Source organism: Nelumbo lutea, chromosome 4 (genome assembly GCF_056320005.1).
Source record: "Nelumbo lutea isolate HS-2025 chromosome 4, American lotus-T2T, whole genome shotgun sequence".
In the NCBI taxonomy this organism is placed as follows: Eukaryota; Viridiplantae; Streptophyta; class Magnoliopsida; order Proteales; family Nelumbonaceae; genus Nelumbo; species Nelumbo lutea.
This window is the reverse complement of record NC_142687.1, coordinates 90,410,044-90,436,873: the sequence shown is the minus strand read 5'-3', so window position 1 is coordinate 90,436,873 and position 26,830 is coordinate 90,410,044. Positions and strand designations below refer to the sequence as shown.

Here is a 26,830-nt window from a genome sequence, read left to right as displayed (position 1 = left end):
TCATAACGTAAGCTATGGTGTCATTTGGCGATACGGTGTTGGTCGGTCACACGTGAGGGTTCGTGTTTGCCGCTCAACGGGTGGAATATCGATGACTATTATTATTTTACAAGGCCAAGAGGGAGGATTGCTGAATACGAGGGACTCATGATTCATGATTCACACCACACGTGAAGGTGAAGTAGTGGGTACTGGCATGGGTAGGTTATAGCTCCACTTGATCATCTCTCTTTAAGAGAGAGTATCGCTGTATCAGTTGTCCGAACGCCGCAGAAAGACACGTCACCAGGACATGTGCATGTATTAACGTCCACTTGCGGGCTATATTTGTCATGTAGTCCACCAAATTTTGCCTTGCTCACTACTTATATAAGGCCGGCAGCTTCAAGAGAATCAGAGAAAACGAGAAAGCTGTAGAGAGTTAAACTTTGCTGCAACGACGCAAGAAACAATGAAGATGAAGGTAATACTCAATATTCATATTTCCGTTACCCGCAGCCTGCTCGTTGTAGCGTAATATACACCGTTTTTCTTCCTTATTCCTCTATTTCATCTGCTATTCTTCTATTCTGCATGTGTTTACGTCTGTCTGCTGTGCGTTTGGGTTTCACTCATTGATTAGTTATTGTTGCACTTGCACACAGAGGGTGTTCATTTTTGGCAAAGGAAGGAGTGAAGGAAACAAGGGCATGAAGGATTTGGTGAGCAGCCATATATACATATCCAAATATTTCTTATTTAACTTGATTACTTAATTTTCAGAATACATGCAGTTTGCATACTCTTCAGCTTAAAAGATTAAGGGGGTGTTTGGTTTTATGATTTGGATACTGGTCAATGAGAATGCAATGGGAAGGTTTTGGTAAAAGAAAAACTAAAAATCATCCAGAAACAAGGAAATGCATTAATGAATGGTAATGCTTCTTAGCCAGTGCTGACTGCTGAGGTCCATGCCTATCAACTAGTCTCAACTTTAGCCGGTTCCTAGCAATGGACTATAGAGTATATAGGCTATATATGGACAAGCTTTATTTTTCAGAGGTTTTCTGAAATTTTGTCTTCATTCTAGTCACATCCGACAAGCCACTATAATATATATATTATATCTTCAACAAATGCCCCTTCATTCTAGTCACATCCGACAAGCCACTATACTAAATTACTAACTTTAGTCTGGATGTGCTACTCACAGTCACAGAGTGTTTTTCAAACCAACCGCATGACAATGTTTCAGTCGCACGTTGGAAACATCTCCTTACTTTTTATTTTTATTATTGAGGAAGAGATGTTCTCAATACACGGTGAGATGTAACATCAGATCGGATGTAACATCAGATCGGTGTGAGCATTCTCAGGTTAATTAATTATGTAAATTAAATATTAAAAGCTTTGTTTATTGTTTATTGAGGAGTGACAAGTCCCGACCCAATTTTCTTGTTTGGACATACAGAATAACCAGCCAATCACTGTGCTTCATGTTTTTTTAACTTTTATTATCATCATCGATCTTTTCAACAGGGCCCCACGTTTCTTGATTTATAGTCAGCATGAGGAAACATTCTAATTCTTTGCTTGCCTTTGGAATGGAGCCCATTCTTTAGTCTTCAGTACTTTGGGTCTGTGTGGATCCTGAAGTCAGTACTCATTAAACGGCCCGGGACCGTGCAATTTAAGCCCAGGGTGTGTATTGGGTTGGGTTCGGGCCTAATTTAAAGCCCATATCACATGCAATACCAATATTGTATGGTAAGTGCGGCTTGTGATTATAATTTACAAAAGCATAAAATTTGTTGTGTGTTGTTGAATTGCAGTTAGGTGGGAAAGGGGCAAATCTTGCAGAGATGGCAAGCATTGGGTTGTCAGTACCGCCGGGGCTCACGATATCAACGGAGGCATGCCAAGAATACCAACAGATTGGAAAGAAATTGCCAGATGGACTGTGGGAGGACATCTTAAATGCTTTGGGCAATGTCGAGAAACAAATGGATGCTTTCCTGGGTGACCCTTCTAAGCCACTCCTCCTCTCTGTGCGGTCTGGGGCTGCGGTAAACTTCTCATCCTGTCCTGTCTCTCTTCTTACTTGGGTCCCCTTTAGTTCAGAAGCTTCCACGTGGCAATGTGGTTGGCCCCACATGTCCCTCTTGCCACGTGTATCTAATAAATCATAAAAATAGATGATGCATGGCTGTAAATGAATTTGTTCATGTAGATATCCATGCCGGGCATGATGGATACTGTCCTTAATCTTGGTCTCAACGATGAGGTGGTTGCTGGTTTGGCTGCAAAGAGTGGAGACCGCTTTGCATATGACTCCTATAGACGTTTTCTGGATATGTTCGGAGACGTTGTAAGTAGTTTCTCATGTGTGATACACATTCTCAATCAACATTTCACTCAAATCACATTTTAGAATTATAATTAATGTATGTTCACACTATTATAACTCTCTCTCTCTCTCTCTCTCTCTCTCTCTCTCTCTGCAGTTCTGAAAAAAAATGGAAATGATCAAATGAATTCTTTGTTGAAGCCAAAATTGAAAACGAATTCAGTTCTGAAATGGCTAGCAACCAAAATGACTCCATTTTGGTCAATATTTTAAGAACCGACCTGGAACCGGAACCGTTTGGCCAGCGGTTGACAGTCCACATCGAATGGATCAACCTGCGATACAAAATTAAATTAAAATAGAAAAATAGCCCAAAACCGTTGTTCAGGTTGAGTGGATCGAAGAATGGGTCAACGGCTCAACCACCAGGGTCAGCGGGTCACTGACCAATTTAACTGTTTTTTGGTGAAAAACAGTTTGGGGTTGAAACGGAACCTGTATGTCTAATCATCCATCCAGGTCAATAATCACGGTTTTAAAACCTTGATTTTGGTTGCAAATTTGTACTTTGAAATGCAATAAAAGGCTCAATTAGGAAAGAGTACAAATACAAATACGTACAGTACAAATACATATACAAGTTTTTGCACTCTACATAATTGTATTTGTACTCCTGCCAAACTGAGTCAAAAAACCACAATCTAAAAACTTCATCTGATGTGGCATGTGATAATGCTTGTTCTTGTTCTTATGAACCTTAATTCAATGCTTTACATTTTGTGACCTTCTATTTAAAGCTTTATCTTATTTATTTTTTAATGCTTGGAGGTCATGGGCATCTCACATTCATTATTTGAGGAAAAGTTAGAGAGGCTGAAGGATGAAAAAGGAGTGGATCTTGATACTGACCTTACAGCTTCTGATCTTAAAGAGCTTGTAGCACAATACAAGCAAGTCTATGTTGCAGCCAGGGGTGAAGAATTTCCTTCAGGTACACCAACTCTCCATGTAAACTTAAATAAGCCTTGTCTGCTCTGGGATTATTAGTAGGATCTCTGTTTGCCTGAACAATTTATCTAAGTGACAGGATTTCTGTTATTTCCATCAAGGATGTATCCCAAACACTTATATTTTGCTTACATATTTCTGCAGATCCAAAGAAGCAGTTAGACTTGGCTGTCAAAGCAGTCTTTGACTCCTGGGATAGTCCAAGGGCTATCAAGTATAGGAGCATCAACAAAATAACTGGGTTGAAGGGGACTGCTGTTAATATTCAATGTATGGTCTTTGGAAACATGGGGAGTACTTCTGGAACAGGTGTTCTTTTCACTAGGAACCCAAGCACTGGAGAAAATAAGCTCTATGGAGAGTTTCTTGTCAATGCTCAGGTGCACAAATCCTACTTCTATCTTAATTTTGTTATTATATGTGTGGAGAATCTGTTCTAATTAGATAATTTTGTTGAGTCATTTGATAATTAACTTGTATTTAAACAGGGAGAGGATGTTGTTGCTGGAATTAGAACACCACAGGACCTAGACACCATGAAAAAATGCATGCCTGAAGCTTACAAGGAACTTGTGGAAAACTGTGAAATTCTGGAGAGGCATTACAAAGATATGATGGTAAAGTTTCCCAATACAAGAAGATATTTCTTCACTGGTTTTACAACTTCTTGTTTTTAATCTCTTCATTGTGATCTAAATTACATACTTTCTTTTGTCTTAGAGAACATGCCAACTAGTGTTTGAGAAAGGGAGTTTAACTTGGTGTGTGGCACTGTGGCTGAGATTTTCTTAGGGCAGGAAACTGTAAACAAATCCTGCTGGGTTCTAATTAAATTAATCAAGTTAAACCAAAAGTCATTAATGGACCTGAGACCCAGGAAGCAGACTCTTCATTCAAGTAAATATCTGATTCTCTTCTAGTGACCACCTAGTGAGTAAATAAAAGGAAAAGAAAGTTAAACAACAAAATTTGATAACTGACACAAAGTTTAATGTATCAATTGACATTTTCCATCTGAAGGGAAGAAAAGCAAATCATTTCTCTAGCTCCACATTATTTTTGCAATCTACTTTTGAAGGAGTAAAATGATTCTAATGATTCCTTTTCCTTCTTTCTCTCATTCAAGAAATAATCAGGCTAATGGTCACATGTTAGGACTTTTAGTGAAGTAGTTGAATGTATGTATACTTAGCTCTATAACAGAACCCCTCAGATATTACCAACTTGACAAAGCTGCAATGTAGTGATTGTTCACTTGTCAGGATAAGTAGAAACTTGCGACAGATATTATACGCATTACAAATGTCTTAACACCTCCCAGAGCCAACTTGCATGCAGACAGAGACACAGATATAGAATCTATGCAGTTGCCTTGGTTAATGTTTAATTTTTAGTTGATGTATATAATATGTTATATACCCTTTTTTATCATTATCATACATTACAAAATCTCAAATGGTCTTTGAAATTGGTGATCTTGATGCTAATAAACCGTCCAAAAGAGATCTAATTTGTTCGATGCTGGTTCTAAACCCTTGAACATCTATTAAGGGAAATCTTGATGTGCTGGAGATTTACGAGGGTTTTGAAGTAGTCCCAGTTTCAGTAACTTTGAATATTATTTGTTTTTATCTTAATTCCTGTCAGAAACCTTGATGTGAATCAGCATGTGAGACACATGGCTTCCACATAAGGCAAGCCTCCAAATGTATTATAAAGTTGGCATGTCTCTGAAGAAACTACAAAACATAATAAACCAATCTTATACTTGAAGCTAGAGATGAAATTCGTTTCCTAGTGTTTTTTCTTAATTTGGATGTAAGGTTCATCCTGTAATTTTGAAATTTTTTAGTGTCCTATACTGTGAAGAAGTCAAGTATGGCTTACAGAATCCATGTGATTCTACAATGACAGGATATTTTGATTACTTGATTGGTTTTGATTGATGGTTTATGGTCGTTGTTGTTGTTGTTATGATGATGATGATGTTCTTTTTCAATTTTATCATCTCTGCTGCTACTGAGAGGGGTTTCCTTTGATTATCCCAGGATATTGAATTCACAGTTCAGGAAAATAGGCTATGGATGTTGCAATGCCGAACAGGAAAGCGAACTGGAAGGGGTGCTGTAAAGATTGCAGTTGACATGGTTAAAGAAGGTCTTGTTGATACTCGTTCTGCTATAAAGATGGTTGAGCCACAGCATCTTGACCAACTTCTTCATCCCCAGGTAGACATGTTAACTGCACAAGATTCCCCCCCAAAAGAAAACACTGTCACACCTACAGAACTGGGAAAGAAAAACATACACCTTATAACTTGCTTTAGTGTACATTGACTCTTACCATAATCAACTGTATGATTTTAGATTCTATGAGCCATTCATATTGGAGAAAACAGTACACTGGTATTTGAAGTAACATCATGGGCTGAGGATACCATCTCAACCCTTGGTGCATAAAGTTAATATTACTGTGGAAGTGTGACATTACACTTTTGTGTCTCTCATCAGTTTATTAAATCATATTACTATTTGAGTCATGATATTCCTGTGCTTATATGCATTAACTGAAATAAATAAGTGCACTTTCACTCACAAATTTTGTTGACACACTGCATACTATGGTAAAAATCTTGATGACTTTCTGCATAGCATCATGTGTGTATTCAATTCAGCTGGGCAGGTGGGTCAGACAGGGCAAGTAAAGCAATAGGCATATGAATCAAAGAGAAAAGAAATCTATAAAATGAACCATCATACAATGCCCTGGCATAACTTGAAAATTTAAACTGAAAAGCCTGAGCCAAACCCTGTTCAGGCTGGGTTGGGCCTTGTCATCTTCATCTTGTATAAGAGTACATTACATCAGAACACTTGTAAGACCTCACTCCACACCTTCCTGCATTAGCGAGGTGCTCTAACAACCAAAGCCTACACTTCAATAGTTTCAAAAATTAAAAAAGATATTGTAAGTCCAATCAAGATTCAAGTTTATGTTAGGACTCCTTGTCTAAACCAAAACTAGGGTGCAAAAAGATCTATTTATACAGAAAAATAAAGCAGGAAAGCTCCCAATACCTACAGGTGTATACATTTTTACCTTAGTGTCTTGATGGAACTTGGAAGCATGTGTTTTGTGTAGTTAAGTATTCACATATCTGCTTAACTGATAATAAAAACTTCTTGATTAGTTTGAGAATCCATCTGCTTATAAAGAGCAAGTTATTGCCACTGGATTGCCTGCATCACCCGGAGCTGCAGTGGGTCAGGTTGTTTTCAGTGCTGATGATGCCGAATCATGGCATTCACAAGGAAAGGATGTTATCTTGGTATGTTCTTCTCTATTAAAATTTATTGTTTATTATGTTCTTGATATATAGGTTGATTGAGAATATCCAGAGATGATCCTAACTGATTGTTTCCTAACTCGTAAAAATCATGTGATATTATTAGAAGGTGATAATTGATTCATGGTGTTATTTTTGGTCAAAAGAACTTTCTGGAAAGGACTCATCACCATAATATACTTGGGAAAATTTCATCTTCCATATATGTTTTTCTTTGCTTGTGTGTGTAATTTGTATGAATGCATGCATGTTCATTTATCTTTATCTTTAACCTTTCATTTATTTGCATTCAGTAAACAGCATTTCCTTATGGAAGTTCCTGAATGATCATATCAGATTTCTTGTCCATGAGTACTTCATATAAAACCTATCAGCATTTAGGCCATTTTCAATTTTATAATTGGAACTATCATCCATAATGGGTTGTTTGTGGATGAAAGGTGAGGATGGAGACCAGCCCAGAGGATGTTGGGGGCATGCATGCAGCTGCTGGCATCTTGACAGCTAGAGGTGGCATGACCTCCCATGCAGCTGTTGTAGCTCGTGGATGGGGAAAATGTTGTGTTTCAGGCTGCTCTGACATTCGTGTAAATGACAGTGAAAAGGTGAAATAAATGCTTCATTAATTGAAGAATTGATGTTTAAGATATAAAAGAATTCACTATTTATACTTGGGTTATATTACTTACAAAGCAGGTTGTTATAGTTGGAGGCAAAATTATTAAAGAAGGGGAATGGTTGTCACTTAATGGATCTACAGGAGAAGTGATATTGGGGAAGCAGCCACTCTCTCCTGCTGCCATGAGTGGTGGCTTACAGACTTTCATGTCTTGGGCCGATGAAATACGCCATCTCAAGGTAATGTTTCGATACCAATTCACTAATACATGGATTAACATGCCTAAAGATAGATATTCTCAAACTTAAGTTTGAAAGAAGGGTCTAAAATTTACTTGTACATAGATGATGATGATATGTGGTTGAGAATTCCAGCTAATGTATGAGGACTATGCTGCTTGATAGGTTATGGCAAATGCAGACACACCTGAGGATGCACAAACAGCAAGAAATAATGGTGCAGAAGGAATCGGGCTTTGTAGAACGGAACACATGGTATATGCTGAACTTTCACTTTTTATTGTTTTATAATTTCTAAATTTTGTGACATCATTCTTCTCATATTTACAAAAGTTGAGCTGGTATCCATTTGTCTCCTTTAGTGAGAGAACTAAAAATTGAAACCCTTCCTAGTAGAGTGCCTGCCAACTCCTTCCATGCATCCCCTCCCCCTCCAAAAAGTAAAATAAAGAAAAAGATGAAAAGAAGATAATTTCATGAAGAAACTTGAAGGCATAATACATCTATTTATCTATTGTTTTGGTTCCTTTGGTTTTTAAAATATTATGAGAATACTTTTTCTGCTTTTTGGAAGGAAAAAGTGGCAAGAAAGTTTCTTAAGGGTGGGTTTTGTATACTTTGTAAGAGCAATCATACTTTTTGTTCCTTATAAGAAGGTTGGTAGGATAAGAACTGTAGGTTCATGAGTTTGAGAAGAATTTAAGCCTCCAATAAATAAGTTCCATAGCTCCATCATGAATGGTTGCATGTTATTTGATACATTTGATTATCTGTTGATTTGGTGTTTGGTATCCTAGTTCTTTGCATCAGATGAGAGGATAAAGACTGTGAGACAGATGATTATGGCAGCAACACCTGAACAGAGGAAGAAAGCACTAGACTTGCTATTGCCTTATCAACGATCTGACTTTGAAGGCATTTTTCGTGCAATGGACGGTACTTTTATCTTCCTTCTCTAAAATTATGTTGTTGATAGAAAATGTAAGATCTCTTCCTTGTTTTAAATGAGGCGTTTTTCAACTGGATTTAATAAGTTCTGAAAAACACTTGTGATTTTTTTTCAAAGTTTTGAAAGAACCGGTGAACTATCTAAAAATTATTCAGCAAAATGAATAATGTGAATAATTCAGTTGGTACATTCGGGTTCACTTATATATAACATATGAGAAGGCCAAATCATTCCAGATTTTAACTAATAGTATTATACATGAAAAATGTTTTTGATTATTTATGTATTGAGTTCTTTGACCAAATTTTGGACTGAACCTTTATTCTTGAAAACGATCTAAACATGAACTTTTCCCATACGAGCTTTTGCTCTATGCTGAACCGCTACAGTTTAAATGTCTTGTGCTGTATCTGCAGATGTGCTTTATTCTAGGTATAAAACTAATTCTCTATGCACTAACCAGAAAGAAAACATAATGCTACATTTGTAGTTGTAGTCTTCTTCTTGTTGAATGTCCACTTGTGTGGTACATCTTGGTTCATTTTTAAAATTATAGTTCTCACTGTGGGATGTTTCTTGAGATTAGACTCGCATCACCCCATCTACAGTGACAAGCTTCTTAGGATTCCTTGAGCATTTTATTTCTTTGCAATTTTTTATTTTGCAATTCTAGTTGACATAACAGGAGATATTGGCATTCCAGGTCTTCCTGTGACAATCCGACTCTTAGATCCTCCACTCCATGAATTTTTGCCAGAAGGTGACATAGAACATATTGTTGGTGAACTAACTTCTGACACTGGAGTGACTGAAGATGAGGTTTTTGCAAGGGTTGAGAAACTATCAGAAGTAAATCCTATGCTTGGTTTCCGTGGCTGCAGGTTTGGTTTCTTAGTATCCAATCTTCTTCATTATTATTTTTAACAGTGTTTTCAAGTATTATAGTTCCTCATGCATGTAAGGTTCATATGCTCTATCAAATTGTAAGTACTTCAGCCATTTCTCACTGCTTCAACCTATGTCCTCTTCTAAAACCTTCAACCTTCACAGAGTCAGTCATTCTTAATTGCAATCATTGCCTCATTGGTTTCTATACACATGGCTAAATCATCTCAATCATCTTTCCCTCATTTTGTCACAAATTGCAGCTACTTCTAAGTTAGAATGAATGTAGTCATTTTTATCTCTCTAGCTTTACTGCTTATTCATCTAGATATTTTCATTTGTGTGTGTATTGTTTCTTGATTGCCCAACATTATGTTCCCTGCAACATTTCTGGTCATACAGCCAACTTATAAAGGCTATGTTTTTGTTCTGATTGATCTATACCGATCAGACAGAACTCCAGACACACCTCCATTTCACTCACCCCACCCTAATCCTATGGCAAAAGTAATTACTTTGGGGTATCTCTTGATCATCAATTTTAGATGCACGCTGACTTCGTACTCGGTTTTACTATAACTGTGTAATTTTTATATTTCATCTTAGTTTGATTTATATTAAAACCTTTTGATTTGGATTACCTATCAATGGTTTTAGTATTGCATTTATCCTGCTACCTTGTCTCCATCCTCATGGATCAAAATTATGTCACCAACAACTCTTAGTTTATATCTTGCCTAGCTCAAGTATACTAGTTTTGCCAGGTTGTGATCAGCATTAAAACTTTATACCAACCCATGTGTACATGAATCCTGAATGTCAAGAGATGAAAAGGCTTATCCCTGTCCATATCTATATTTTCACATTTGGCCTATTGATCACATGATCTATATTGATTCACAAGCTAACATTGCTGCAGATAAGTATGGCCTATAGAGACAAGGAACAATGACCTACTAAGTGTAAGGCAAGTAGTTTAATTACATAGGGAGATACATATAAGACCTGGGGGACAAATGTAAATTTGCTAAATGACAAGGCTGTAGGTGCAAATGTCCTACTTATTGTGGGTAAATTTGGCTTGTGGTGGAAAATGTCAACTAATCAATCTAAATCATCAAGTGAAGTGATTTCATAGTATGTAGTTTTCTGAAGGTGAATATGCACCAGTTCAATTCATGTAATTTGTCCAAGATGCATGCCCCCATGTGTTCAAATTGGTAGAAATGTAATTAATTACGAATCTGTTTAGTTGAAGTTAGGAAGCACTTAAGAGGATCTCAAAAGTATTATGTTATGAACTTTTTTCTTGATTATGTGTAACAGGCTTGGGATCTCCTACCCAGAACTAACTGAAATGCAGGCATGTGCTATCTTTCAAGCTGCCATTTCCATGAGCAAGCAGGGTGTTGATGTTTACCCTGAAATAATGGTTCCCCTTATCGGAACACCTCAGGTATGAATTTCATCTCTCTCACGTAACTCTGTTTTTGTGATTTTTCTTTCATCTTTTAACAGTAAATAAAAAATGTGAAACAAATGTTATTATCTATGTCCTATTTCAACAAATTTAATGTATTGACCCTGATTTCAAAAGCAGTCTTAAATTTTGGAAGACATGACACGGTGTTTTACTTTTTAGGGTCTGTTTTTGAATACTCAAGCTTTGACTGGCAGGAACTGGAGCACCAAGTCAGTTTAATACGTGGTGTTGCAGAGAAGGTGTTCTCTGAGATGGGAACAACCATTAGCTATAAGGTTGGAACCATGATTGAGGTCCCTAGGGCTGCTCTACTTGCAGATGAGGTAAAGGAACATAGGCCCTCTTGTTTTCATAGACATATCCAGTTGCATTTTTCAGTAACTTCACCTTGAAAATGTATATGGGAAAGTAATGAGGACTCCAACTATCTATTTATTTATTTGTCGGGTAGGTTAGCATTTCAGAACCTTGACCCAACAATGGAGTATGGTGGCCTTCATTTATTGAACTTTTTCTGAAGAAATTTTCAGTTTATTCATTTACTTTTCTACTTACATGGTAGATTGCAAAGGAAGCAGAGTTCTTCTCATTTGGGACCAATGACCTCACACAGATGACATTTGGTTACAGTAGAGATGATGTTGGCAAATTTCTACCCGTATACCTAGCAAAGGGCATTCTGAAGTGTGATCCATTTGAGGTAGAGTATATGAATGTTGTAAAATTTGAGTTAATCTGTGTAAAGATCCTCAAGTTTAGTTGAACCCACCATACCAAAGCAATTGGATCAAACTATTCATGTTTTCCAGCTGGACTTGCAAGAGACACTTCTGGGGACCATAGAATGTGGATACTGTGATTGAATGAAGCTTGTATGTGCTTCATACAAGTTGCAACTCAAGATGACTTGCAGGTTGCAGGATCAAGCCTTGAGATAATTAAGTTCAACCTCGGCCCTTCTTCGTATTCTTGTGGGTTGAACAAAAGCATTACATCAAACTTGGACATGTAGGAAAATTCAACCTATTTGGAAGTTGTGGGGAAGCATTAGAGCTGATTATTGCATTATTTTCCTTTCAGACTCTCCCATAAATATAAGAATGAACTGCAAAATATTAAATGGTTAGTGACCTAAGAGGCTTAAGTTACAACTATAATTACTGATTATATGAGCCCACCTTTGGTATTTCAGGTGCTTGATCAGAAAGGTGTGGGCCAACTCATCAAGGTTGCCACAGAAAAAGGACGCATGGCTAGGCCTAACTTGAAGGTTGGTATTAAATCTTGAAGCTATAAAATATTTAACGAGATTGCTTCCTATCACCAAGTAGGTCTCATTTCATATGTTTATCATTAGCTAGCCTTTTCAAGTAATTCAGCATTCCCACCATGATGGTGTCTGGAATTCTACAAATCTAGATGCATTATTTTCCATCAACTCAGCCCAAACACCCTAGTTAAATGAACAATGCGACTCTGTATATTTGGTGGCCCTACTTGAACCTGACCTGGTCAAACTGTTGTAATCACCTTACAAGATCTCATCTGAGTAGGATGGATGCTGCCCTTTTGTTAGCATCATTTACATGCTTAAAGAAGAACTAAACCAATTCCTGCAACATTATGGAATGTTGCCTGCTTTTCCTGATATGTTCTTACTTGGATTTATTAACAATACTCATAAACAGATTGGAATATGTGGAGAACATGGTGGAGAACCTTCTTCTGTTGCATTTTTTGCTAAGGTTGGACTTGACTACGTCTCCTGTTCACCATTCAGGTGAGCAAAGAATGCTTGTGGGAATTGATCTAACCTTGTATTTGATTCTAGGATGGGTTTTGAAAGCAAATTTTGATTTCTATTGCCAGGGTTCCAATCGCAAGGCTAGCAGCAGCTCAAGTGGCTGTTTGAGAGAGGAGTCAATCAAGGAAAATAAAGCAAGGCAACCACCTGCTGTTTTAGATAACTTTGTGCAGGAATTATGTAAATAATCATGGGTTGTTCTTGTATGATGTAATAATCAAGACGTGATTATAAAGTTGCTACTTGCTATGTATATCAGCCCTTTTTTTTTGATGAATAGTATATCATCTCTTCAGTCTACCTTACTCTTTAAGAAAAGGCCAAAGGAACTCTACCAGACCTTCCATGATCTGCGTTGACAATCATTTACAATGTGAAATGGGATGGGTGCAGATATCCTTTACCTTGTTTGGAACGTCAGAAATGACGACTTGGGCGGTGATGATATATAATTGATAAAGCCAACTGGAACTGATAATTTAATTGTTCCGCCCACCTTGTGAAGGGAAATGGAGATTTCCCATCTAATACTAAATCCAATGACCCTTCTTGTAATCAAGTGTGGGTGAGTATGGATTCAACCAGTTAGCCGTTCGGTGAGATATCAGTTCCCTTGTTTATTCAACCCTAGGAGAATAAAACAAGTCCAAAAAGAGAAACAGGGTAATATGGAATGGACGTGGCAGAGGAAACGAGAGAATGTAGATTTTTGTTCTCTCGGCCACAATGATCAAATCCTACAGGTAGGAGAATCCTCTGTTAGCCTACAACGAGCAGATGAGGCTACTTACAAGGCTGGTGGTTGAGGGTGGACTGATGGACTCACAGAGTTGCAGATTGGTCAACTATTGTAGAGATACCAATTTCACTATTTCAGATTCCAACCATTCCAATTCCAGTTTCTAAGTACTCACTCCCCTCCGGCATTTTCCAGAAGAAGATTATCAAGAAACCAAGTTTTTCAACCATCGTCGATATGTCCGAGTGGTTAAGGAGACAGACTTGAAATCTGTTGGGCTCCGCCTGCGCAGGTTCGAGCCCTGCTGTCGACGTTTTTTTTTGATCAATGTTTTTGAGGAACCTGTTTTATTGATTTTGGTGGATTCTGGGACCGAACCTGATTGCAGTTGAAAGCCCAAATCCTTCAACCAGCAACCCGATTTCCATCCATCAGGTTTCAGGTCAGGCTGTGAGTCTGTGACTGTGAGGAGGCATTTTGGCATGAGAAGACTTAATTGAATTGAATGCTTGGGAGAATTTCACTTTATTACCCTGAACTTTGGGTAGTATCAAGTTGGTACCCAAACTTTTAAAAGGTGTCAAATTAGTCCTCACCATTAACAGAATAATAGTCGGTCAATTATCTTATCAATTTAAAATTTTCAAAATATCAAATTACCCTACAAAACACTATTCATTTTCTACCTTAAAATTGAACCATAATAACACTGAGCCACAATTGCATTGACTTGATGAGAGAACAGAGGACATAAATTGATGAATTCAACGCCAGTGCGCATACAGTCAGACCCATCAACACGACCCACGAACACGTCTTTATTGAAGCAAACCAGAGCAGCCATAAGGAGAGTATTGGAAACAAGGAATTGGTGACTTCAACAATTGAAACCAGAGAGGGTATGGTGCTGATACACCGTTGGCGTCCCCTGTCAAATGAGGTCTTGAGTCTTGAAAGAGCTTTCACAATTAAACTATGTTTCTTACTGTTCCATCTATGGAAGGAAGCCATGTTCAACAGATTTGCAGTGGCGTTGGGGGGACTGATAGCACCTTCACACACAGGACATGAAGCCTCTCCACCCATTCCCCTTTTGACCATAACCTACTTAACTGTTATACCATTAGGCAGCTTTTCCAAACAAAGTGCTTTAACTTTGGTGGGATATTCAAATTCCAGGTAGTTTTCCACTGGGCTGAGGACAAAGGACTTTATCTAGAGGTTTGATGTGAGTAACTTAATAGCTTCTGAGCCATATGGTAAGCTGACTTTACTGAGAATTGAACCTTGGGATTGGGAGTCCAGACCATTCTATCTTCCCCTCCTTAGTCTTGGAAGCTATAAAGCACAATATGAGAGGCTATTTCTGCAGATTTGTAATCTTTTGGATATTCCACTTATTTGTTTGGGTGTCAATCAGATCACTGACCCATTTAGCTTGACTTGGGTTGAACCTTGGACCCATAGGTTTAAAAGAAGGCCAAGCTATAATCTAAGGGTCCTCCTAAAATGTCCAATCTTTCCCCTTTGCTTATGCTCCAGCAAAGACCCTCTTTCAAGACATCCCTATCCACCATCAAACTTTTAAAACCCCAGGAATTATTCATAGGGGTCTTGGCTGTCTAGAAATTTTGATTTTTCAACTACCTACCTTTCATATCTTAGCCCCAAAATTAAAGGAATTAACTTTAAAATTCTAAACATAACATACAATAAAATAAAAAACTTGAACAATCAACAATTCAAAGAGTAAAGGCTAAATAGTAAAAATTAAAGAATGAAAGCTTCTAACAATACATAAATTAGACATGTCAATGGGTTTACCCATGATCAACCCAACCCTGGGTTGGGTTGGGTTGGCTTCGTGGGTTGGATCAACTTTTTGCCAGGTCTATTCATCTCCATTTACTCTTTCGTTAATGCCATCTTACCAATTACTTGTGGTCTTGTGGTGATGAAGCATTTCTTCACCCATTTATGTGATTTAGGGCTTTTGGCTATATTTGATTGCAGTGTAAAAGTACACTTACATTGATGGAATTGTACACCAATTGGTTTAAAGTTACGGATCATTGTAAATAGACAGTGGGATTATTGATATAGAAATGTGTATATCATTTTTATCAAAGTTGTAGTTTACATACATCAACTATCAATGTAAATCTCGCCGTGTGTGGAGTTTTACATCGATTTTCAATATTTAATTATACTTCACCCAAACGGCTACAAAATTGGACTGGAGTGTTTAATTACACCAGTCCAACATTTACACTACAAACAAGCACAACCTTTAGGGGGAAAATGGAATATTTGAACAAATTTGCCCAACATCTTGGGTACTCCTTTCTTCCTCTTGGAATTGAGTTTCCTCTTTGAAATTGATTAACATGATTTAGGGTCCATTTGGTTTCTCTGGAAGAGGTGTCTAGTTATAATTATTTATTTGGAGTGCATTTGGCATCAATGCCATTGCTTCAGAAAACGGCTCCATATAGGCGCCACATTATAGAAAGTGGTGTTTCAAATAATGTCCTCTTGTTTGATACCGTTTTTCCAGAAAAAAATGTTGCTCCAGACCATACCTTAGAAATTGGAAAAGTATGATATGGACCAACACCAAATTCAATGTTTTCTAAGAAAATGGTGCATTGGTGCCAGTAGTGCAATGATGTGGCATCATCTTGGACATCGGATAATATAAACCAATGTTGAAAATGTTGTTGCCAACATTGATACCAAACAAAACCAGTGCTGTTTTCTCAAAAAATGCCTATGTGGCAGCACCATTTCCAAACAAAAAATAAGAGAAAATATTACTTATAACTCCACATACCTAGCACCGTTTTCATGAGAAAACGGTGTGGTGTTCCCAGCACCGATGCCAACACACATACTTTGTTGACTCTAGTTTTTTAGTAATAAAGAGATATATATTAAAAAGAAGAAATCAAACAACAAGCCTTCCCAACAAGTCTTGGGAAGTAAGGGTTGCAATCCATTAAGGGTAATTAAACACAAAGAAACGTGACTTACTCATACCTCTCTTAGCAAGATAATGGGCTAACTAACTCATCTCTCTTTTAACAAAATTAAAATGAACATTTAAACCTTGGGTTTCCTCTGAAATTTCTTTGAACAAGAAAAGGATGTTGGTTGGAACACTGCTACTCACCCCGGCAAAAAGGTTTAAGAGAGGGAGACAGTCCCCTTCCACACAAAAGGATGAAAGCCCACAATTTTTTATCAGATCAATACCTTTCAAAATAGCCCAAGCTTCAGCCATTAAGGGGGAAGTAGCATTACAAGGACCAAAACATACTGCTAATGCTTGGCCTTCACTATTACACACTACAACACCAAAACTAGCCCCTTTGGATGCACAAAAACCTCCATCAATGTTGACTTTAATTGCACCAGATTCTGGAGGGGACCAAAATAGATTATGACTGGTTGAACTAGGATGTTGGGCAGACTCTTGTCATCCTAGTTGGAAAGTCTTCACCCTCACTTTCAACTCCCTATTAATGGACAAAAGTAAAGGAACAAGATTGATATTAATATGTTCAAAAATTAAAGCATTACGAGCCTTCCAAATATTCCAATTCCAAAGGATAAGAACAGATCAAAGTAGTAGTTCTTGTTTTCTTTCAGCCATAGAGGAACATAGATCAATCTAGGATGAAAACCATGCTCAAAGGATGGGGGCTGAGGTATGGAATCCAGTCTAGTATTAAACAAACTTCCAAACCACATACAGCTTTTAACTTGGCACGAGCAGAGAGCGTGGAACACTACTTCAGACTCACTCCCACAGACAGGGCAGGTACTATAGCTTCCAACACCTCACTTGACCAAGGATGGTTTAATTGCATTGGCTTCCCAACAACATTTCCACACAAACACCTTAATCTTGGGGTCCATTGGAATAGCCCATAAATAGGGGTGCAAGTTGGACGGGTTGGGCCGAGTTTATAGTCAACCCGAGCCCAGCCCTAAAATTTGTGGGCTTAAGGCCCGAGCCCGGACCAAGCGTGAGGTCAAGTCTGATTTTCCCAACCCGAGCCCAGCCCGCACTATAATTTGATGAACTCAGGTTGGGCTTGAGCCTAACCCAGGCTTGGGTTGGTCAATGAACCCACTCTAGAATTATACATATATATATATATATATATATATATATATATATATATGTATATAAATAGGTAAATATGTATACAAATGTACACACACACAAATATGTATGTATATATGTATATATTAGGGGTGCAAGTCGAGTGGGTTGGGCCATGTTTATGATCAACCCAGGCCCGACCCTAAAATTTGGGCTTAAGACTTAAGCCCAAGGTCAAGCCCAATTTTTCCAACTCGAGAAAAGCCCGCCCTATAATTTGATGCACTCGGATTGGGCTCGAGCTTGGGTTGATCAATGAACCTACTCTAAAATTATACATATATAAGTGTATTTATGCAAATATATATATGTATATATATACATATATATATATATATATATATATATATATATATATATATATATATATATATATATATATATATATATATATATATATATATATATGTATATGTATGTATGTATGTATGTATACATATGTATATGTATATGTGTATGTATGCATGTATGTATGTATGTATGTATGTATATATGTATGTATGCATGTAAATATGTATGCAAAATATCTATACAAATGTTATATATATATGTATGTATATATGTATGTATGTATGTAAATATGTATGCAAAACATCTATACAAATGTTATATATATATATATATATATATATATGCATATATATGTAAATATGTATGCAACACTTACATATATACACATATATATGTATAAATGTATATAATTTGGTCGGGTCCAGGCTACCTAAGGGATAGTCCCGAGCCCTACCCGAAAAATAAAAAAGCCCGACTTCTTGGGCACGAGCCCAGCCTAAGTTGGGCCGGTTCGGGCTCGGGCTGGGCCCACCCAAGTTGCACCCCTAGTATATATATATGTAAATATGGGAAAAACTTTAGCTGTTGGGGGCCAACATCCTATGCTGTTGAGAGAATTTCTGGGAATGCCACGTTACCACGAGAATGGGTAAATTAGTAATTATATATTACTTTATTTTTACTAAAAACCAAAGCATGGGTGTGAATAGGTGAACTGCCCAGAACGTGTCCAGCCCAGAAACTGTCTCAACAACCTATGTTGTTGGGCCCCAACAGCCAAAGTTAACCCATAAATATGTATGCGTAATTAACATATATATATATATATATATATATATATATATATATATATCCAGAAATTGTCTCAACAGCCTATGTTGTTGGGCCCCAACAGCCAAAGTTAACCCATAAATATGTATGCGTAATTAACATATATATATATATATATATATATAAGTTGGGCTGGGTTCGGGCTACCTAAGGGCTAGGCTCGGGCCCGACCCAAAAAATAGAAAAGTCCAATTTCTTGGGCACGAGCCCAGCTCGAGGATAAAAAATCCAAGCCCAACCTATATAAATTTTGGGTTGGGCCAGTTCGAGCTCGACTTAGGCCCGCCCAAGTTGCACCCCTGCCCATAAAGCCCTCCAATGTTTGTTGTTCATGTGAACAACTCTCTTGTCACCCTCGTTTAAATCAACTAAATGTTTTGCCACATAGTAAGCTGATTTAATAGTAAAATTTCCACTAGAGGTTAGGGTCCAGTAAAGCATTCCCTCCCACTGTCCTCTAGAAAGATTAATTTTTAGAATGAGGTTTGCAAAGGTTGGAGGAAAAGTTAATTGGATAAGAGGAGCATTCCACACTCTTCCCCTTTCTACCATGAGGTCTTTGACCCAAATAATGTTTGGATAAGTTGGCCTTGGTCCCACTATTTTAAACCCATCCACACTTGGAAGCCAAGGATCATCTCAAATCCTAACTTTAGAGATAGGGCAGACACTCCAACAGATGCCTTTTATGAGGAAGCTTGAAAAGAGAGATTTTGTTTTTAAGGTATTTTGCTTTGATGACTCTAGCCCAAAGACTCTCCTCTACACAAAATCTCCAAGCTAGCTTTGCTAGGAGAGCAAGGTTGAAGCCCAAGTCCACCATCCCCTTTGTTTTTACTAATATTCTCTCACTTGACCTAATTCAACTTTTTCTTAGAATTGCTGCTACCCCACTAGAGTTTTGTTTATAATTTAGCCAATTCGTTGCACACTTGCTTGGGGATTAGAAAGCATGACATAGTACAGGCAGGAATGGAATTGCTGAAACTATAGTTTCCTTGGTTTAGCAATTGATCACTCTAAGCATTTGTTCTAGGTCCTACTCTCTCAACCATGTGGGAGAACAACTATTTTTTTATCTCCCAATTTTAGTTGGAAGACCCAAATAGATTGAGGGATGCTCCACTCTCTTCATGTGAAGAGTCCCGACTAATAGTTCTTGCAATCTTGGGTGAAAGCAATGGCTAAAAAAAGACCTCAGATTTTGCAAGATTCACCCGCTGTTCTGAAGCACTCTTATAGGCATGGATGGTATCCAGAAGTACATGGCATTCCTCTAGGGTTGCTCTAGAGAATATATAGTTGTCATCTACAAAGAACAAGTGGGAAATAGTAGGGCATTCCATGTTCAGCTTAACACTAGACAAATGAGAGTTAGAAGCCAAGTGATTAATATTTGTAGAGAAAACCTCAAATCAAAGTAGAAAGAGATAAGGGGATAGAGGATCCCCTTGCCTGATCCCTCTTTCAGGCTTAAAACTTTGATTGGGTGAGCCATTGATAATAAGCTTGTAAGAGACAGTAGTAACACATTCCATGACCCACTTAACCTAGGAATCCCCAAACCCAATCTTTTTAACACCTTTTCCAAGAAAGTCCATTCAAGTCTATCATAAGCCCTGCTCATATCTAGCTTCAGGGCCATGTTAGCCTTCTTAGATTTACTCTTTTTCAGAGTCTATAATTTCATGAGTAATCAGGATATTATCATTTATTACTCTACTTGGAGTGAAAGCACTTTGGTTTCACCTATGAGCTTCTGAAGGAGGGGTGACTCAAATTTTTGCAATGATTTTGTAAGTGGTGTTGCAAAAACTTATGGGTCTAAAATGAGAGGCTTAAAAAGGATTCCTAATTTTTGGAATTAGAGCAATGAAAGTTAAGTTGAATTCCTTCAAGATGTGACCTGACTTAAAAAAGTTCTTGACAGCCCTAGTCGAATCATCACCCACTATATTCCAAAATTTTTTATAGAAAAGGTTGGGGAGGCCATCGGGTCTAAGAGCTTTCCTAGGGGCCATCTAGAATAACGTTTCTTTGATTTCATCATCTTGAATTTCCCTTTCTAACCAGCTATTGTTTTTAGTTGTGATTTTGGGTTCAAGATAGGATACCATCTCATCAATGCCAGTAGGCTCAGAGGTTTTAAAGATGTTAATGAAATGGGAATTGAGAACTTCTTCAATTTCTTTTTGGCATTCAATCCAGGTTCCTTCTTCATTTTGGATTTTGAGGATTCTTTTCCTAGCCCTTCTTTTGATGGCTGAAGCATGGAAGAACTTGGTATTTCTATCACCATAGGTGAGCCATTGGATTCTAGATTTTTGGGCCCATATGATTTCTTATTTTTTAAGGAGGTCATCAAATTCTTTGTCAATTTTCTTGATTTTGCTTTTATCAAAGAGTTTTGGATCAACATCTTTTTTAGCTTGGAGTTTCTCCTGTAGGATTTTAATCTTTTTGTTTATGTTTCTAAATTCTTTCTTATTCCACTCAGTCAAGACTTTCCTTAGCTCCCTGGTTTTTTGTCTAACATTGAATTGATTGGATCCCGTCTGATTTCCTTCCCAAACATGTTCTATCATTTTTCAAAGTTTTCCCAGGTAGTACACATCTCTTCAAACTTGAAGGATCTTTTTCTTTTAGGCAATCCTAGGAGAGTACTCAAGCAAATAAGAAGGTGATTTGAGCCAGTTGCACTAATAACTTAACATGTCCATCTAAAAACAAAGAGCACCAATCAGTACTACAGAAGGCTCTGTCCAGCTTGGCATTAACATTTTCATCATCTTGTTTGTTGTTATTTCAAGTGAAAATTGGAACATGATTATCAATTTCAGACAAACTGCACTTAGGGGTGATCATTCGGTTTTTTCGATTCAACCAAAATTCTAAAAATTGATTTAGTTATATGATAAATCGAATTGAAACCGAAATATTTGAAAACCGAAAAAACCGAACCGAAATTTATTTTGGTTATTTCGGTTAGAACCAAAATATTTTTGTTTTGTGGTGAACCAGAGCCTGGAGCTAGAGGGAAGATGCATTGATGTAGTGGTAGCTGGGCAAGTCTTCTGTCGACAGTAGAACCTGGAGCCTAGAGCAAGTTAGTCTGTGTTTTATCAAAAACAAAGAAGAAGAAGAAGAAGAATGATGGCACAGAATTGACACTTGACGGCAATTGGGACTCTGGACTTCTAAAAAAGAAGAAGAAGAAGAACAATAGAGTCAACACTCGACAACAGCCGGGACTCTGGACTTCTATTGTAAGCTTGTAAGAACTGTAACTGGTGCCTAGTGGTAAAGATGAAGAACCGAAGAAGAACAGTGGCAACAGTTCAGCACCAGAAGACCAAAAGAGCGCAATGGAAGTCACTAGTCTAAATCTGTGGCAGTCGAAAGTCCCTAAGTGCTGACTGTAGAGTGCCTAGGGCTAGGACTGGGAGGACTCTCGACTTTGGAGTCTGGTCTTTGTCTCTGCTCTAGACTTCTGGAGTCTAGAACTGGAACTCTAGAAGCGTCGAAGTGTAGCGGACTATGCATTGTGTGACTATGGAATAGACGACGAACAATGGAAGGATCCGAAGGAAAACGAAGAGTTTTCCTATTTTGAGTGTTTTCCACGAAAACTTTTTGTGTGTAATACACAAATCAGTCAAATTTTTATTTATTGCTCATTATGATTATGGATTGGAAATTGGAATTGCATGTCCATGTTTGATCTTCGATGTATAAAGTTTAATCATTAATCAATTAATTAATTAAATATTAAATATAAACTATAAAATATAATATAAATAATATTTAAAAATATAATTATAAAACTAAATCGGTTTTTTCAGTTAACCGATATAACAAATATGTTAATCGAAATTGAAACTTGAAATATTCAAAAACCGAATAATAAAACTGAACCTGATTGAAAAATCGATTAAACCGAACCGATGAAACCGAAACCAAAATTTTTGGATCGGTTTTTCGGTTTTAACCAAATTATGCTCACCCCTAACTGCACTCATCAAGCACATTTTTTATTCTCCGAAAAGTTCTCATATTACAAGGGCTCCCCCTAGCTTGTCTGATTAGTAAAGAGTAAAGTTCCAATCTCCAATATAGACCCAAGGCCTAGAAACCCTGCTAGCTAGAGATTTAAGTTTTTCAAAGAAGAATTTTCTATTAGATTTGTTTGGCTCCCCATAAGTGAAGGAATACTCACATTGGCCAAAGGATTCCTCTTGGATAAAAGCATGAATGAAATTTGGGTCAGCATATAACACTCTGAGGTCTATATCTTTTTTTTCTAGAACAAGATTGACCCCCCACTTAAGCCTTTAGAATCAACTCCCCAATAGTTCTAATTATTCAAAAAGTGTAACCTCTTTTTTGCAATTCAAAACCGATGTTTTAGATTCCATAATATAAATGATATTCGTATTTTCTTAAAAACTGGTCCTTTTGAGGGAATGAATTGTCAACGGAGGATCCAATTCCATAATAGTTCCAACAAAATAGCCATATTTCCACCTTGAGCCTTGTTTTGGGACATGACTCACAACCGACTTATTAGAAATCAAAACATAATTTACAACACATTCCCAAGGAGAATTTTCTATTCCCCTTTTAGTGCTAATCGATGTATGACTTCTTTTGAAAAGGTTTCTACGCATAATTCATCTTAGAAAATAGATTTTTATCCATGGGTAAGGCTTTCATTGTTGTAGTTCAGTTTTGTCAAAGGCATTTTTCTAGAGTGAAAACTAATACTAAATTCCTTTCTAGATTGGTAGTTAATCAATTTTTTTAAACTCCTAATTGAACTCCTATTGTACCTTTTCATTTTTGGTTTGTGGCCCCAGTAGTTGTGTTTGACATCTAAGAGTTCTAAGATAGAATTAGAAGTTTGAGCTGATTTCGGGTCTTTTGGGAACAAGAGGTCAACCTTAGAGTAATTCCTTTGGATATCAAAATAAGTGCAGGATAGTTTAACAAAATTAGAGTGAGCGCAACAGTTAAATAAGTTTAGAAGTACCTCATCTAATTGGCTATTGGAGATGTCCAAGTCCATGTCAGCATCACCATGCTCTCCTACTAGTTTAGTAGTCATTTTAGAATGGATGGATACAATTGTATCCTTTTTCCCTTAGTTGGTTTGACTTTGACTCATGTTGGGGATTAGTTCATCTGTGATCCATATTAGGCCTATCTTAGCACACTTGCTGAAGCTGCTTATTTTCTGATAAGGATCCTCTGTAAAAATGGCCTTCAATTTCATTTTAGTGCTTTAGTCTTTGTCAAAGTATCCCCATCAATTAATGGGTCCACATCCTACCAGACACTTAACTATGGTTTTCTTTTTATACCATGGTTTGCTGCTAAGGTGCAGTTATCATCTTCAACCTTTGTGATTTTTCCCTTGCCCATGCTTGAGCCGACACCCTTGTTTGCCTCATTCATATAATCTTTTACAATATCACTCAAGTTGTCGAGCTCTGTCAAAGTTACATGTGATCCATTCCTAATTGGGGAAATAACTAGTGTTAGCACTCAATTTTTGCTCAGTTATTTCCTTGACTCATCTCTTACATTCCACACCAATCACTTTAAAATATGCAAAAACTCTAAGAAACCAAATTTTAACCCAAATGCCCATAAATCCATCGTTAAATCTACATGATTCCCTCTCGATGGTCTTGATTGTGCTACATCACCACACTTGTTCCCTAATCAAACTCCATCACGTGAAACAAAATCCTTAAACAACCAATCACAAAAAAATCCAACCCTAAATTCCAGGATTTAGCCAATCATCCATTAGAGATTTCATTTCGATGCGTCTAACACTACGATGCTCCTTGAGCCTAAAACATATGATCTGCACATACCTAACATGATCAAATCCTTCCAACAGCCTCATAATCCCAATTCACACCTACCCACCAAATTTTATCTCAAAATTCCCTCGTTTGACCCATCATCAAACCTTGATCATATTTTGACAAATCTTATTAATCAAAAGCTTACATGTCATGAATCTCTATGATCCAAGCGTTATTTAACAAATCGGACTGCACCAACATGTTTAGAAACCCAAAAAAACCCAGCATGCCAAATCTACATCTTAATTCACCTACTTGACCGTTAAACTTGGGAAATTCCATTTTGACATACCAGATTGAATCATCACATCAACTGTCCCATCCTAGGATCTCAAGAGGGTGGGGGACTGATGTTAGCTCCTTACTTGATCAGTTGACCCAATTAAAACACCTGGACCAATAAATTTGAGCCTAATAGGCTTAAAAAGCTCAAAATACCAAACAGACCCCCACTTGAAACTAAGAAAGGACAAAACTACATTCAAAAGTTCATCAAATTTACATTTTTTACCACTATTGGTTCCAAATATGGGGCTGCAACGTCTGGCACGCCCCAAGCCCACATCGGACGCACGAAATCCATTAAAAGCCTTCCAAACTTGAGAAAATTTGTTGCACAAAGAAAAAATGGTCAATTGTAAGCCTTTTTCTCTCAAAATCTTTGCCTATTTCAATGAAACAACTCTACTGAATCGTAGACACCGTAGTTAAACGAATTACCCATTTCCCTCTCTTTTCCTCTATAAATAGAAGCCCAAGTTGAACTTGAAAAGGGGGGGGGGGAGAGAAGAGCATTGCCCTAGTCTTTGCAATGCACCCATTTCACCTAAAATCTTGAAGTCCTTGAAGTCCAAGCCCCAAATCTACTTCCCCTGTTTTCTAGAGTACAAATTTAAAGCCAAAAATGCTCATCCTAATATGATAGCTCACCTAAGTTTCGTTTGAAGCGTCTCTAGTTGCTGGAAAACCTTTATCAATGTTGCACACGAGAGGTAGGTCTCTCGTTTCACCATTGTTTTTTTTTTCTAAATTCGTAAATCTCTGTTTTCAGTGTTCTAGGTTGCTTGAGGTCCCAAAACCATAGGAAACTTGCATTTCTGGTTTTATCCAGGTTGAGAAAAAGAGGTAGAGAGGCGAGGGTATAAGGGAAATTAATACTTAAGACTCGGTTAGGTGCCTTTCTTGACAAAGAATGGAGTCACTATCAAAGCAAATAAACCAATTGTTGAATCTAAAAATAAGGGCCCATTTTCTCTAAAAAGGGTGGTGACTCCATTTTTGTGAGCCGGCCATGAGCTTCCTTGAGCTTACAACTACCTTCTTTTTCCTTTCTCCCTGCTGGCATTCACTGAAAAGGAAACTATCGAGCCACCTTCATTGTCCACCTTTGAGAGGGCGCCGACCTTACGTCTCGAAAAAGCTGCATCATCTCATTGTGCCTTCACCAGTGACAACACGACTGTTATTGGAGTTTCAAGATTAAGGTTGGGGTTGGGGTTACCTTCTTTTCCTTTGAACAAGCTTCTTCTCACTGCTTCTTTGATGTTCTTAGAAGGTTCATTTAACTTCAACCCGCCAAAATTTAGGGTCTCAGGCATCTCAGTAATAGTGATGTTTTTCAGAGCTTTGAAGGTTCCCCCTTGTTCATCACTTACCATAGACCGACTATCAAGATTCAAGACCACTGCTAAGTGCCTACTACAAAGAATTCAATTTCATTCAAAATAGGCCATTCTTCCCGTAGAAATTGACCACATATCTGTAAATTTCTGCAAAATAAAACTAAAGAACTTAGTCTGCTGGGATGTCACCCGATTCTTGGATCTTGTGTTAAGAATTGAAATCCTCACACACAAATTAATGGCTTTTCTTCGTTTTTCCTTTGTATGGAACTGGAAGCAACATGACATATAAAAGGTTGATATTAACTACTACGTTCTTTCCTTTAGAAGTACAATGAACCAAGACATTATATCTTGATTTTGGGTTCAAAAGAACAGTCAGGACAATCATGTGAGGTTATTTAGTTTCTAAGTTTGAGAGCAGCCACTCTGCTCAATTTCAGATAGGGATAATAATTCTATCCTATCTGGTGGTTTTTTTTTTCTTTTTTTTTTTTTTTTTTTTTTTTTTTTTTTGCGCGAAGGATGGGTTTTAGGTCAGGAATGTGTTTTGGAATTCTACAATTTGCATGAGTATATATACGATATGATATTAGGTTAAATCCAATCTTCCTAACTTGCATATTGTTGGAAAGCACATA

At 37.4% G+C, this 26,830-nt stretch overlaps 1 protein-coding gene, 1 long non-coding RNA gene and 1 other non-coding gene across 3 annotated transcripts; 2 read left to right on the top strand and 1 right to left on the bottom strand.

The window, feature by feature from the left end:
• The first annotated feature begins 131 nt into the window (after positions 1–131).
• PPDK (pyruvate orthophosphate dikinase) lies at positions 132–12,959 on the top strand. Its single transcript, XM_088983401.1, has 20 exons — positions 132–463; positions 645–701; positions 1,812–2,045; positions 2,210–2,347; positions 3,155–3,317; positions 3,479–3,714; positions 3,823–3,951; positions 5,383–5,562; positions 6,525–6,662; positions 7,121–7,285; positions 7,377–7,538; positions 7,704–7,793; positions 8,336–8,474; positions 9,191–9,368; positions 10,699–10,828; positions 11,050–11,178; positions 11,418–11,555; positions 12,048–12,125; positions 12,544–12,635; positions 12,725–12,959. Exons 1-20 carry the CDS (start codon positions 452–454, stop codon positions 12,765–12,767), a joined length of 2,631 nt encoding a protein of 876 aa, XP_088839527.1. The 5' UTR covers positions 132–451; the 3' UTR covers positions 12,768–12,959.
• On the bottom strand, positions 6,052–13,481 carry LOC148861729 (uncharacterized). The gene is made up of 2 exons (XR_016112685.1): positions 13,064–13,481; positions 6,052–6,264 (listed from the first exon to the last, which is right to left on the bottom strand). It is a non-coding gene; the product is annotated as an uncharacterized LOC148861729 (long non-coding RNA).
• Positions 13,482–13,629: 148 nt separating this feature from the next.
• TRNAS-UGA (transfer RNA serine (anticodon UGA)) lies at positions 13,630–13,711 on the top strand. Its single transcript has one exon. It is a non-coding gene; the product is annotated as a tRNA-Ser (tRNA).
• Positions 13,712–26,830: the final 13,119 nt, after the last annotated feature.